The sequence below is a fragment of the Anabas testudineus genome, chromosome 13 (assembly GCF_900324465.2).
Source record: "Anabas testudineus chromosome 13, fAnaTes1.2, whole genome shotgun sequence".
NCBI classification, from domain to species: domain Eukaryota; kingdom Metazoa; phylum Chordata; class Actinopteri; order Anabantiformes; family Anabantidae; genus Anabas; species Anabas testudineus.
This window is the reverse complement of record NC_046622.1, coordinates 1,164,878-1,177,245: the sequence shown is the minus strand read 5'-3', so window position 1 is coordinate 1,177,245 and position 12,368 is coordinate 1,164,878. Positions and strand designations below refer to the sequence as shown.

Below are 12,368 nucleotides of genomic sequence, written 5' to 3'. Positions count from 1 at the left end.
TACAAGTTCTGATCGATGACTCCAGTGCAGGTTGAAGTGTAGAAAGGCAGTAACGGTACATGCAAATACTTTCATCATGGATGGAGTACCACTGAGGGGCTCACAGACACACACTCAGAGCCCAAGGAGTGAGAGAAGTCGAACGGTTACACACACACGACATGACTGCAGGGTCCTGGGTTCCAGTGCTTTACTCTCCAATAAAATCACAAATGACCCAAATAAATGTGCATACATGTATCTTCCCTGTGGTAAATAAACATTGTTTCTGCTCTGTACATGTCGTAACTAGACTCCATCTGACATCCTGATGTGTTTGTCTCATCCTTGTTTTACGGCTCCTGGACTGTGACCACAGTAAAACCTACAGATGGGATCTGACAGTGACAAACAACAGAACACACATGTGGGACACACACTGCAGACATTCATCTTTAAACTCAAAGAGACAACACACCAAGACACTGGTGTCCTCAGACGTCCTCCGTCTCCACTGCGTGTCTCAGTCAGTGGAAGAAAAAACTTTATTGCTGTGTAATTTTAGCCAAACACTCTGTTTACTGAGAGGAAACAGACGCGCTGATTGGAACCATCAGCGAAGACAAATACAAATCTTTGAGTCGTCACATGAACCGTTCACAACTAGAAATGATCCCAGTAGAGAAACTGTGCACATTTTGTCTACTGACAGACCTCAAATGCATCATCAATTGGAATCTTCTTCATCATCTTCATCACCATCAAGTATCTAATTATCTGTAGTCGAAGGTGTATGTAAGGTAATGCATGTAGTACCAGCTGGTATTGGGGATATTTGCTCTATTTGAAGCTATTTATGCAGTACTAGGAAATGATCTGTAGTAGCAGGTGGTATATGAACTAAATTTAGTATTTGACATGACGTCTGTAGATGTAAGTATTTGACTTGCTTGTATATATTTTTGGGAGAATAAACCTGTAGGTGCAGGTGCTATTTAAAGTACTACAGCAAAGATTTAAAGTATCATATGTCACATGCAATGGCAGGTAGTATTTTGTTGTTACCTGTAGCAGCAGGTGGTATTTGATGTACTTCATGCAGTATTTGACGAGTTACCTGTAGCAGCGGGTGGTATTTGATGTACTACATGCAGTATTTTAGGAGTTACCTGTAGCAGCGGGTGGTATTTGATGTACTACATGCAGTATTTGAGGAGTTACCTGTAGCAGCGGGTGGTATTTGATGTACTACATGCAGTATTTGAGGAGTTACCTGTAGCAGCGGGTGGTATTTGATGTACTACATGCAGTATTTGAGGAGTTACCTGTAGCAGCGGGTGGTATTTGATGTACTACATGCAGTATTTGAGGAGTTACCTGCAGCAGCGGGTGGTATTTGACGTACTTCATGCAGTATTCGAGGAGTTACCTGTAGCAGCGGGTGGTATTTGACGTACTACATGCAGTATTCGAGGAGTTACCTGCAGCAGCGGGTGGTATTTGACGTACTACATGCAGTATTCGAGGAGTTACCTGTAGCAGCGGGTGGTATTTGACGTACTACATGCAGTATTCGAGGAGTTACCTGTAGCAGCGCGTGGTATTTGACGTACTACATGCAGTATTCGAGGAGTTACCTGTACCAGCGGGTGGTATTTGACGTACTACATGCAGTATTCGAGGAGTTACCTGTAGCAGCGGGTGGTATTTGACGTACTACATGCAGTATTTTAGGAGTTACCTGTAGCAGCGGGTGGTATTTGATGTACTACATGCAGTATTTTAGGAGTTACCTGTAGCAGCGGGTGGTATTTGATGTACTACATGCAGTATTCGAGGAGTTACCTGTACCAGCGGGTGGTATTTGACGTACTACATGCAGTATTCGAGGAGTTTCCTGTACCAGCGGGTGGTATTTGACGTACTACATGCAGTATTCGAGGAGTTACCTGTAGCAGCGGGTGGTATTTGACGTACTACATGCAGTATTCGAGGAGTTACCTGTACCAGCGGGTGGTATTTGACGTACTACATGCAGTATTCGAGGAGTTACCTGTAGCAGCGGGTGGTATTTGACGTACTACATGCAGTATTTTAGGAGTTACCTGTAGCAGCGGGTGGTATTTGATGTACTACATGCAGTATTTTAGGAGTTACCTGTAGCAGCGGGTGGTATTTGATGTACTACATGCAGTATTCGAGGAGTTACCTGTACCAGCGGGTGGTATTTGACGTACTACATGCAGTATTCGAGGAGTTTCCTGTACCAGCGGGTAGTATTTGACGTACTACATGCAGTATTCGAGGAGTTACCTGTAGCAGCGGGTTGTATTTGACGTACTACATGCAGTATTCGAGGAGTTACCTGTAGCAGCGGGTGGTATTTGACGTACTACATGCAGTATTCGAGGAGTTACCTGTAGCAGCGGGTGGTATTTGACGTACTACATGCAGTATTCGAGGAGTTACCTGTAGCAGCAGGTGGTATTTGACGTACTACATGCAGTATTCGAGGAGTTACCTGTAGCAGCGGGTGGTATTTGACGTACTACATGCAGTATTCGAGGAGTTACCTGTAGCAGCAGGTGGTATTTGATGTACTACATGCAGTATTTTAGGAGTTACCTGTAGCAGCGGGTGGTATTTGATGTACTACATGCAGTATTCGAGGAGTTACCTGTACCAGCGGGTGGTATTTGACGTACTACATGCAGTATTCGAGGAGTTTCCTGTACCAGCGGGTGGTATTTGACGTACTACATGCAGTATTCGAGGAGTTACCTGTAGCAGCGGGTGGTATTTGACGTACTACATGCAGTATTCGAGGAGTTACCTGTAGCAGCGGGTGGTATTTGACGTACTACATGCAGTATTCGAGGAGTTACCTGTAGCAGCAGGTGGTATTTGAGGATCCTCTGCACTGGCTTAAGCAGGTACGTCTCCAGAGGTAAAGAATGGTTCAGAGTCGTTTGTCTCTCCTGGAAGAAACGAACCAGACTTTCGTTTTTCATGCACTCCCTCAGCACGGCTACAGAGCTGTGGACAGAGACACAAAGACAGACACATAATTAGGAACCAACCAAACCAGCATGTGTTATTTATACTGTCTTATTGGATCCTGCTGAGTTTCTCATATAAACACTGAGATTATTTTGCTGCAGTTGGAGTTGTGACTGTGTTTCGTAAGTTTACCTGAAACAAGCGACTACATCGCTTCCACTGGTCAAACACGTGGTTTTACTGATTTTCCAGACTCTTAAAATATACAATCTTCAACCAACACCATTTGCCTTTTAAAAATCTAGCTCCAACTTTACAGCAGCTTAAATGGGTTAAATTAAAGTGTTTTTGGATCCTTTTCTAACTGAAAAAACTCAACATGAATCTGATCTTTAATTTACTAAGAACTCAATAAACATAATTAAAGTCTAACGACCTCAGGGAACGACTGGGGGATATCTAGGTAGGATATCCCGTATGACGCGAGTCCTCAGAGGAGGAGAGTTCAGCCATCGACTCAGATGAACATTTATCACAACATGAAGACAGAGGGGTGAAATTTAATAAGGAGGACTGAACAGTCACAGGAGATCCACAAGAGGTGAGAGAAACCTGAAATCCTCTGATGCACATTCATCATGACACGAAGAAAAGATGGATGGAGGAGGAGGTGAAGAAATGATGGAGTAAGAAGGAAGAAAAAGACAGATGTAAGAGGTTATGAAGGGACAGTAAAAAAGGAAAAGGGCTCCACAGCTGTTTGGAGGTTTGACAAACATTCATTATAAGTTTATGGAAGGAGGAGAGAAAGTGGGGAGAGTGGAGTGGAACTGATGAAGGAGGTTTGGGTCATTTTCACAAACCTACTTTACAAAAGAGTGAAAGCAAAAAGGACAAAAAGACAGAGAGAGAGAGCGAAATAAGAAGAGTGTCTCCGAAACGAGATAGAAGAGGAGAGGGGAACCGGGGAACGGCCAGAGGAAACACTTCAGCTGCTGAATCCTCTGACAAGCATTCATCACAGTGTGAAGCCAAAGAATCTTGGACACCAGGGGTGAGAGAGGAAGGAGGGAGGAGAAAGACAGTGGAAGGAGGTCAAGGTGATGATGGGGGGTAGAGAGGAGAGATGAGGGTCTTCTCCTCCAGATGTTAATCGCTGGAGCAGCAGTAATCTCTTCTGCAGACGTCACTGAAGGGTTCAGCACTTAAACGCATCATCTGCAGGTTTATCAGAGGTTTTCAGAGACTAAAATTTCAAACTCCCTCAAGCTGAAGAACTAAGTACATTCACTAAGTACATGCACCAGAATGTAATTCAAGTACTCCTAAGTATGTTAGGATGTACAGCGACCCTGATGTGAAACAGAACCTTCACATCCAGCAGCTCAGACCCTCTGGTTTCCTCTGCTCTGCATTAAAGAACCAGCTCCATCAGTTCACGTGTGCAGAAACATCAGTAATCTGTGCAGAGTGTTGATGACACAGATTTGTTCCACATGGCTCAGGTCTGGTTCACATTTATTCTTGCACAGATTCAAGGCAAGAACCACTTCAGATGCCTGATTTCTGACTCTTTACTGTGAAAAGTTAGTGGAGGAGACAAACTATCACCTCTTTGGCTTTCAATACAGCAAATAGTAAATACTTCGCTCTGAATTCTATTACACACAATTATTCTTAAATAAACTGTATTACTTGAGTAAATGGGCTTAATTACACTGGTGCTTCCAACACCACATCCTTGTCAACATGAGCAAAAATGTGTTATTCATGTATCAAAGCCAAACAGCTCACCGTCCTGCTGCCACTAACACTCACGTCCAAATGTGGATCGATGTGCCAATGAAAATAGTCCCCAACAAAGGCACTATTTCATCCTGTTAGTTTGATTACACAACAGTGAGCAGCTGTTTCAGGAAATGTCTGAGACCTTTGTTACATGAAACTAAATGTTTGTTCGGTGTTTTGAAAGATTTACGCCTTCAGTAGAGAGACGCCGACAGTAGAGGCGTCATGATCCAAATGATGTTTGGTTTGAGTCTGATAGTATAATGGAACATTTATCCCTCAGGTCTCCACTAACTTACGACTCGCGAAATCAATATTGGTGGAAACAGGGAGGAAGAAACCATTCGCACTTCACCTTGTGGTGCATTTAATGACCAGCCTTCTTACAAGCAGAGTATAGGACATGTATGTACTGTAAACTTGGAATTGACCCATTGAACCTGCAGTGAGTGGACAACTTGTCTACTGTCTAAACCATTATTTGTGCTTATATTTTCAAGATAGTTTTGTATTGCAATACAATAAGGAATACGAACTAAGAACAAATGTTTGCAGATGTAAGACGTGAAACTCATGCAAGAATTCCAGTGTAAGAGAACAAAACATTCACATGTCACAGACTAAAAAGCCACAACCAGGCTCCAGATCTTAGCCAGCAGAGAAGTGAAGCTATAATCTGGAGTCTCAGACAAACCCAGACTGGAAGAAACGGAGTTCAGCCTCAAATAAATACTCAACTCGGCACAAAAAGAATTTAAAGCATATGGTCGATGTGAAAATGTACAAACTGCTGAGAGACTCTCAAAAGGGAAACACTCAACACTTCCTGCACATTAAAGTCACCTCTTTGGTGTCTTTTCCGGCAACATATGAAAAACACGTGGAGGTTAATTAGGTCATTTATCGTCCAGCCACCTCTTGTGTAAAGACAATTTGAGGCATGCCCAGAAATCAGTGCCGGTCTCAGTTGGTACGTTCGGGCTCCATATTCTCACAGACTGTAGATAATTACAGCTGCTCCACGAGCCTGAAATCATCTCCACCAATCAGAGTTAACATGACACCAGCCGGCAGTCTGCACACACACAATACTGTCAACCTGTTCAACTGCCTGCTTCATGGTCTTGGATCATGTCTGTGTTTCCAGATTTTATGACATTGGTGATGGAGTTTGGTTTTAGATGCACTGTGCCAACGTAGGCCGACTGTTGTGACACCTCATGTTGTGTCTGGGTCAAAAAGTGTCACCTGAACGCACCACAAAGACTACAACACATAGTGCATGAGTAGAAGTAACTCTGCATATCAGCAGGTGGCCTCAGTCTGTATTCACCATTCAAAAAAGGAACAGTCAGTTTCCACCTACAGTTTATAGGTTCAGGAACAGAATCGCACGTCGCGTCATCGTAACACGCTAACAAGCATCTCTGCACTGATCTAAACCCACTCACCATTCGTGCGGAATGACTTTGACCATTACTGGAATATCTTTGCTCTTAAAACTTAGCTTTAAAAACCTCCCACCCCCACCACCCAGCATACAAACCCCTGCCGGCTCTACAGCTCATCGATTTACAGCATTACAAAACAGCACACACACAACCAAGTGGGGTTAAGCAGCATAAATTAACTCAGCATCTGTGTCAGTCCTCCCCCTGGATCCACATACAGAGATCAGATCCATGCCTGGTAATGCCGTTTTAATCCCAGCCTGTGTCATTACACTGATATAAAGTGGTAGGACAAAAAAGTCCTCAAAGCACTTTAGTTCTGCTTTTGGCAATTTCTGATGGCAGACAAGCTGCATTCCTGGAGCCATTTTGTTATTTGGCATGTTTCTCTTTTTACTGGGGAAAACTAACCAAACACAGACTCTCATCCCATGTTCCCAGCGGGGCCACTCTGGAGTTCACAAACCTGCAATCCAGCAGATTTCCCTCCAAATCTGACCCAGTGGATCACAGTGGAAATGCACAGAGCAGAGCCTGACGGAGACCAACTATCTTCTCTTCTCTTCTGGTAATGACATTACATTATATAACACACTGAACTAATTCATGTCTTCAGTATAACTGTAAACTGGCCAAACACCAAAACAGACTCATTTAAAGCAGCTTTCCAGGCCTCTACGTCGCTGTTACTGCCCATACAGACGACCATGATGTTGGTGCTGAGGAGGACGGATAGCCGCAGTAAACTGTGATCAGTCGGTGGTCGAGCTCTATCTGAAGAAGTCCAAGTTCAGTCCTGTGTCTGCTCCACAGCCACCTCGTCTTTTCTCAGGTCACGTGTGGTCATACTGCCAGCTGTACCTGATTTTACCTGTATGCTCGTCACATTCTGACCGTGTGTTTCACTCTTTGTTTGCTCCTTGTGGCTTCTGTCAGAATTCTTCCTGGTTTCCTGGATGTACATGTTTGGTGGCTGACCTTACGCTGGATGCTGGCTCAAAGATTTGGGCTTGTTCTGATTCAGTAACCTGACAACAATCCACAGGCTTTTAAAGTTAGGCCAGGGTTATGTTGGTGCTCTAGCAGGGATCACCAGCAAATGTCCACCTCTAGGAAAAGATGTCTTTGACTGTCCTGACATTTAAGTAAAAGGCAGCAGCAGAATAAATGAGATGAGAGAAAGGATCCAGTAGAAGAATCAGCCTGTTGCAGCCTGGGGTGTCTTGGTTTGGCGCTCTGCAAGCATTTGACCTACTTATTTTTATTGGAGTTTAATGGAGCTTTAAGGAAGCGACAGGCATCAAGCAGTGAACGAAGTGCGGTGAAGAAAGGGTCGACTTCCACACTGCAAATGCAAAATGACAGAGTGGATAAATGAAGGGATTTAAACACACACACAGACGCATGGGTGTCGATGAAGTCTTTAACTCTGAATAGATGTGATGAATTCAAAGTAGCATGCAGACAGATGCAGACACACAGTGATCCAGTCAGGACAAACATCTGTCTGTCAGATCGATAGAGAGGAGACGGTGTGTGGGATTAGCAGTGATTCAGAGTCCACAGAACAATAAAGACAAACACACACAGACTGAAACACAATAAAACACAATATGATCCAACTTCATTCATTCTGCATCTTAAAGCAGCTCTGTCAAAAGGTCAAATACAAAACACCATCACCAAACCATTAACTTCCACAGGTGAAGGAGATGAATGTCACCACCGACACACACTTGTCTTCTCATCTTTGAGAAGTAGGTTTTCCCCTTTCCCCTGTCCGCACTTCTATCCTGCCATCTTGTTTTTTTATTGATATTCATGTGCATCCATTCAGAAACCACTGGAGACCTCTGTCATCCACGAACCATCGGACCCTGGTTTCCTGCCCACATTTACTCACACTATTCTTCCCCAGTGTGTTCAGGTGTTGAGCAGTTGAGACGCCACCACTGAGTGACCCACTGCTCCACTGAAGCAGAGTGATGCAACGACTAATCTTCCTATAAATGTTGTGTGTCACAGTCTGAAGCATTTAATGCTGCACATCAAAAAAGCTCCTGCCAGCAACAGACATGCACATTCATTATGTATCTGGACAAACACGTTCCACCATGAGAGTGTGTTTACAATTACTAAACTAATTTAAGTCATTAGATTAATTCTTTACAGTTGACGTCGTACTTACGGTGTTTAAGAACAATATGAACATGTGGAAGTGAAAAGGTTCCAGGTTGAAATTCATGATTCTGAATCAGAATCCAAACCAAATTTTTGGTTCTGTGACAATAATAAGATGTGAAACACACAGTTACACACTTACTAAGTGCAGACATGCAGCCAAACATCTGTCAGACTGTGTGTGTGTGTGATATGAGATACAGCTCCTGCTCCAAACTCCTCTTCTCCTCCATAAAACAGACCTCTCAGCACCTCCCTCTCTTTTTATTTTACTCCTCTTTATGTTTCTACTAAAACACATTTACTCTCATCATAAACCTCAGTCTGAGGAGAGTTTGTTTATCAGGAACAGAAAGAAGAAAAAGGCTGTTTCTAACCGTGTGAAGTACTTTCAATTAATAGTCTGTGTGTGTATGTGTGTGTGTGTGTGTGTGTGTGTGTGTGTGTGTGTGTGTGTGTGTGTGTAGACTTACTTGGGGTAATTCATGCAGTAGAGTGTGTAGATGTCAAAGGCTTCACTCTAAACCAGAGACAGAAGATCATGAAAATCACACAACATGTTATCATCAGCTAAAAACCACTTTATTTTAGTTTTTATTGTCAGAACTTACAAACGTTTTTTGTGCTGTGTCAGATTTTCAGCATTAACGGAAAACCATGTAAAAATACAACACAGGCTAAATCCAACATGTTTATTGGCACCATCAGCTCGGCCTTCAGCTCCTTTTCAGCTCTGAGGCTGTGCTGAACTCTGTTTTTACTTTTTCCCATGTATGAACACCCAGAACATGGTCCAAATATTTTATACAACACAGGCATCAGCTGTGAGTCACACGTCACTCCCTTCACCCTGCTTCCTCTTCACTGTTAAAATACCAGAAACACAGTCCATCTTTTCCCAGAGTTCCCAGAGGACATTCAGATGGGACTCCACCTCCCCCAGGGCTTTCACTTAATAATCTTTCCACTCCACCCACAGCCTAAACTTTTCTTCCTTTATTTGACTGGTGTAGTGTATGAAACAAGGCATTATGAGGGCATCATGAGGGCATTATGAGGGCATTATGAGGGCATTATGAGGGCATCATGAGGGCATTATGAGGGCATCATGAGGGCATCATGAGGGCATTATGAGGGCATTATGAGGGCATTATGAGGGCATAATGAGGGCATTATGAGGGCATTATCGCCCAGATAACTACTGCACCTCATGCTCAGGTGGAGTCACTCTGAGGCTCGACATCCACGCACTCTCCACTTTCTCTCGACTCTTACTCGTACGACCATCCTTCCCTCTCTCCAACCGTTGATTTGTTTTTTACTATTGCTTCCTGCTGGTCGCAGTCAGTCAGCAGGTCACAGAGAAAGGCAGCATTGTGCTAGAGATCTTAAAATAATTCTGGAAATCCCAAAAAGTTTAATCTAATGTTCTGAGCTCTATTTGAGTCTGATCACAGTCAGAGACATGTTAGTCACAACTCACAAACCTAGAAACTGGATAAACCTGAAGCTGTGCATGGTTTGTGCTCACGGTGGCACCAGAGGAGCTGGTATAGTTTAATACAACAGTTTCCACATATGCAGTGGTACCTTTAAACCAGTAATCCAGTTCAACCCCTCAGCTCATCTGATAACCAGCTTCTAGCTCAGGGGTGGACAGTGATGTGGTTTTCAGTTCTTGTTGTATGTTCTACTTTGTTTTAGATGAATTATACTCAGTAGGTGCAGCATCAGTCCGTCCATCCTGGAAGAGGGATCCTTCATCTGTTTCTGTCTGAGGTTTCTTCCATTTTCTTTAATGCATTTAAGTTTTTTTGGGGAGTTTTTCCTTCTCTGATTGGTGAAGCCAAGTCATGACAGCAATAGAACACACATCTCTGGATGTGTGATGAAATTCCATTAGAAATCTCTCATTTTCCTCTTTCTTGTTTTTAGATTTTGACCCAGTAACAGGTGTGTAACCAAAGTCATTAGGAAACATCCACAGTACAGTTATTTAATGGATCAGTGCATGTTCAGATATCTCACTATGGAGAAAAGTGACGCTCAGAAAGACGTCAAAGTCCTGACATCAGCAGTCAGCTGGTCAGAAACCATGTTCATACTGTGTCTTTGTGCTGTGAGAACAATATCACTACTGTCCAACACACACACACACACACACACACACACACACACACACACACACACAGTCAAAATGTATTCATTGGGTGTCGGTTCGATCCACAGCAGCAGGAGCTAGTTTATAGAAATGACGTGTGTGCTGCAGTGAATGGAGGGTGCAGTTCCACTGGTGCTTTACTGGGTGTTTGGGGTTCACAGTGTCATGTTTCCTTTCAACTAACAGCCTCTCTTCCATTCACACACACACACACACACACAAAGCTGCGCTCTACTCACCCTCTCTACGAAGCACTCAGCGATGGCTGCAGCGTGAGGACACCTCTCCAAATCCTCCAGGAGATCACTGTGTAGACACAGACAGACTGCAGTGAATTCTCAGTGACATCACAGAACACAGTGCTGCATGGCAGCAGCTACGTGTCCACACGTATGTAGACACCTGAATATTACGGCACCTCCTCCACGCTTCTGGTTTCAGTCTGCCCACCAGATGTTGAACTGCTGCAGAGGTTTTACTCCACCTCTGGTATTGGATGATAAAGTCTGGCTTGTGGTCAGTGTTCCAGTTATTCCTAAAGATGCTGGAGGGTTTGAGGTCACTGCAAGTTCTTCCACAACAGACAGGCAAACCATTTCTCATAGAAACTGAGACATAGCCCCACTATTACATTAAATTTCATCACAGATAGATTACTGAAAGGGCAGGCAGACACAGGGCCACAGCTCCAAGCGGTCCCAGGGAGACCTCTGGACCAGCGCCTCTGAATCATTTAAAAGACAGAAAATGACCAAGTTCAGCTTCCGGTTCTATTTTAGTGCCTCAACAATCTTATGTCTCATCTAATGAAAGTCTAACATGCTTTGATTAGATCAGCAGAACACCAGAGGAGTGAAAGTCAGTCAGTTGAAGCACTAATTACTGTGAATACTGCACATCGTGTGCCTGCAGCACAGGATCCAAATGTATTATTGTATTTATGGAACTCCAAATCTCAGCCGGGTTGCTGAGAGCCATGAAAAACACTTATCACAATGAATAAATACCAGATCTGTTGCAGTTACTGTGCAGATCGGTCACAGTTAGTAGAGTCTAACAGAATCTGTGTGTTTCAACATGAGGTCCATGTGACACTAAACTGACTCCACAACCTGCAGACTGATATAGCTGGCAGATGTTCATCCTGAAAACTCTCCCTCTGTTCCCACAATTCATTCTCATCATCATCCCTTCAACCTGCCAACCCGCCCCCCCAACACACACATACACACTGATCCAAGCTGTAATTTTCTTATCTCTCCATCTTAATTCTTGTCTTCTACTTCCCTCTCTTATTTCCACTTATCTACAGTATCTACTGTCTTCCAGCCAAGAATAGTCACAACTCTACTAATCCAAACCACTTTTTAAATACAGACATGTGTTGTAGAAACCTGTGTGTGAGAGGAAACGGCATCAGTATCCTCAGAAAACCTCCAACAAGTCATCGTTTACGGTCAGCAGCAAACCATTTATTTTGAAAAGCCGACACCTGCCTGAACTCTGGGATTACTGCCCAGGCCCAAACTCCACCCTCTGACTCTCTGATCTTTGTCAAATCGATCACATCTGCTCATTCTCTGGCTAATGAGGGTATTAATCAGCGATCGGTTTGTCCCGAAGCACCGACGCAGTCTCTGTTTGAGCTGGAAACCACTTTAGGAAATTTCAACCCTGCTGTGGAAACCTGATATCCTCTGACTGGGCCTGAGGTGGAGACGAGGGGCATCGAGTGGGTTTTAAAGTATAGAGTTTGTGACGTGCAGTGCTGTCCTACCACGAGTAAAGGCAATCGTTTCCACTCAGCG

At 43.7% G+C, this 12,368-nt stretch overlaps 1 protein-coding gene across 6 annotated transcripts in view; it reads right to left on the bottom strand.

The window, feature by feature from the left end:
- The window catches only part of plekhg2 (pleckstrin homology domain containing, family G (with RhoGef domain) member 2), a 76,304-nt gene that overhangs the window by 20,500 nt on the left and 43,436 nt on the right, over positions 1–12,368 (bottom strand). For all 6 annotated transcript variants that reach the window (XM_026378318.1, XM_026378328.1, XM_026378336.1 and 3 more), the window contains 3 exons: positions 10,800–10,866; positions 8,873–8,919; positions 2,865–3,015 (listed from right to left, as the gene is read on the bottom strand). In XM_026378318.1, the coding sequence (XP_026234103.1) occupies positions 2,865–3,015; positions 8,873–8,919; positions 10,800–10,866 (265 nt within the window). The remainder of the gene's footprint in view (positions 1–2,864; positions 3,016–8,872; positions 8,920–10,799; positions 10,867–12,368) is intronic.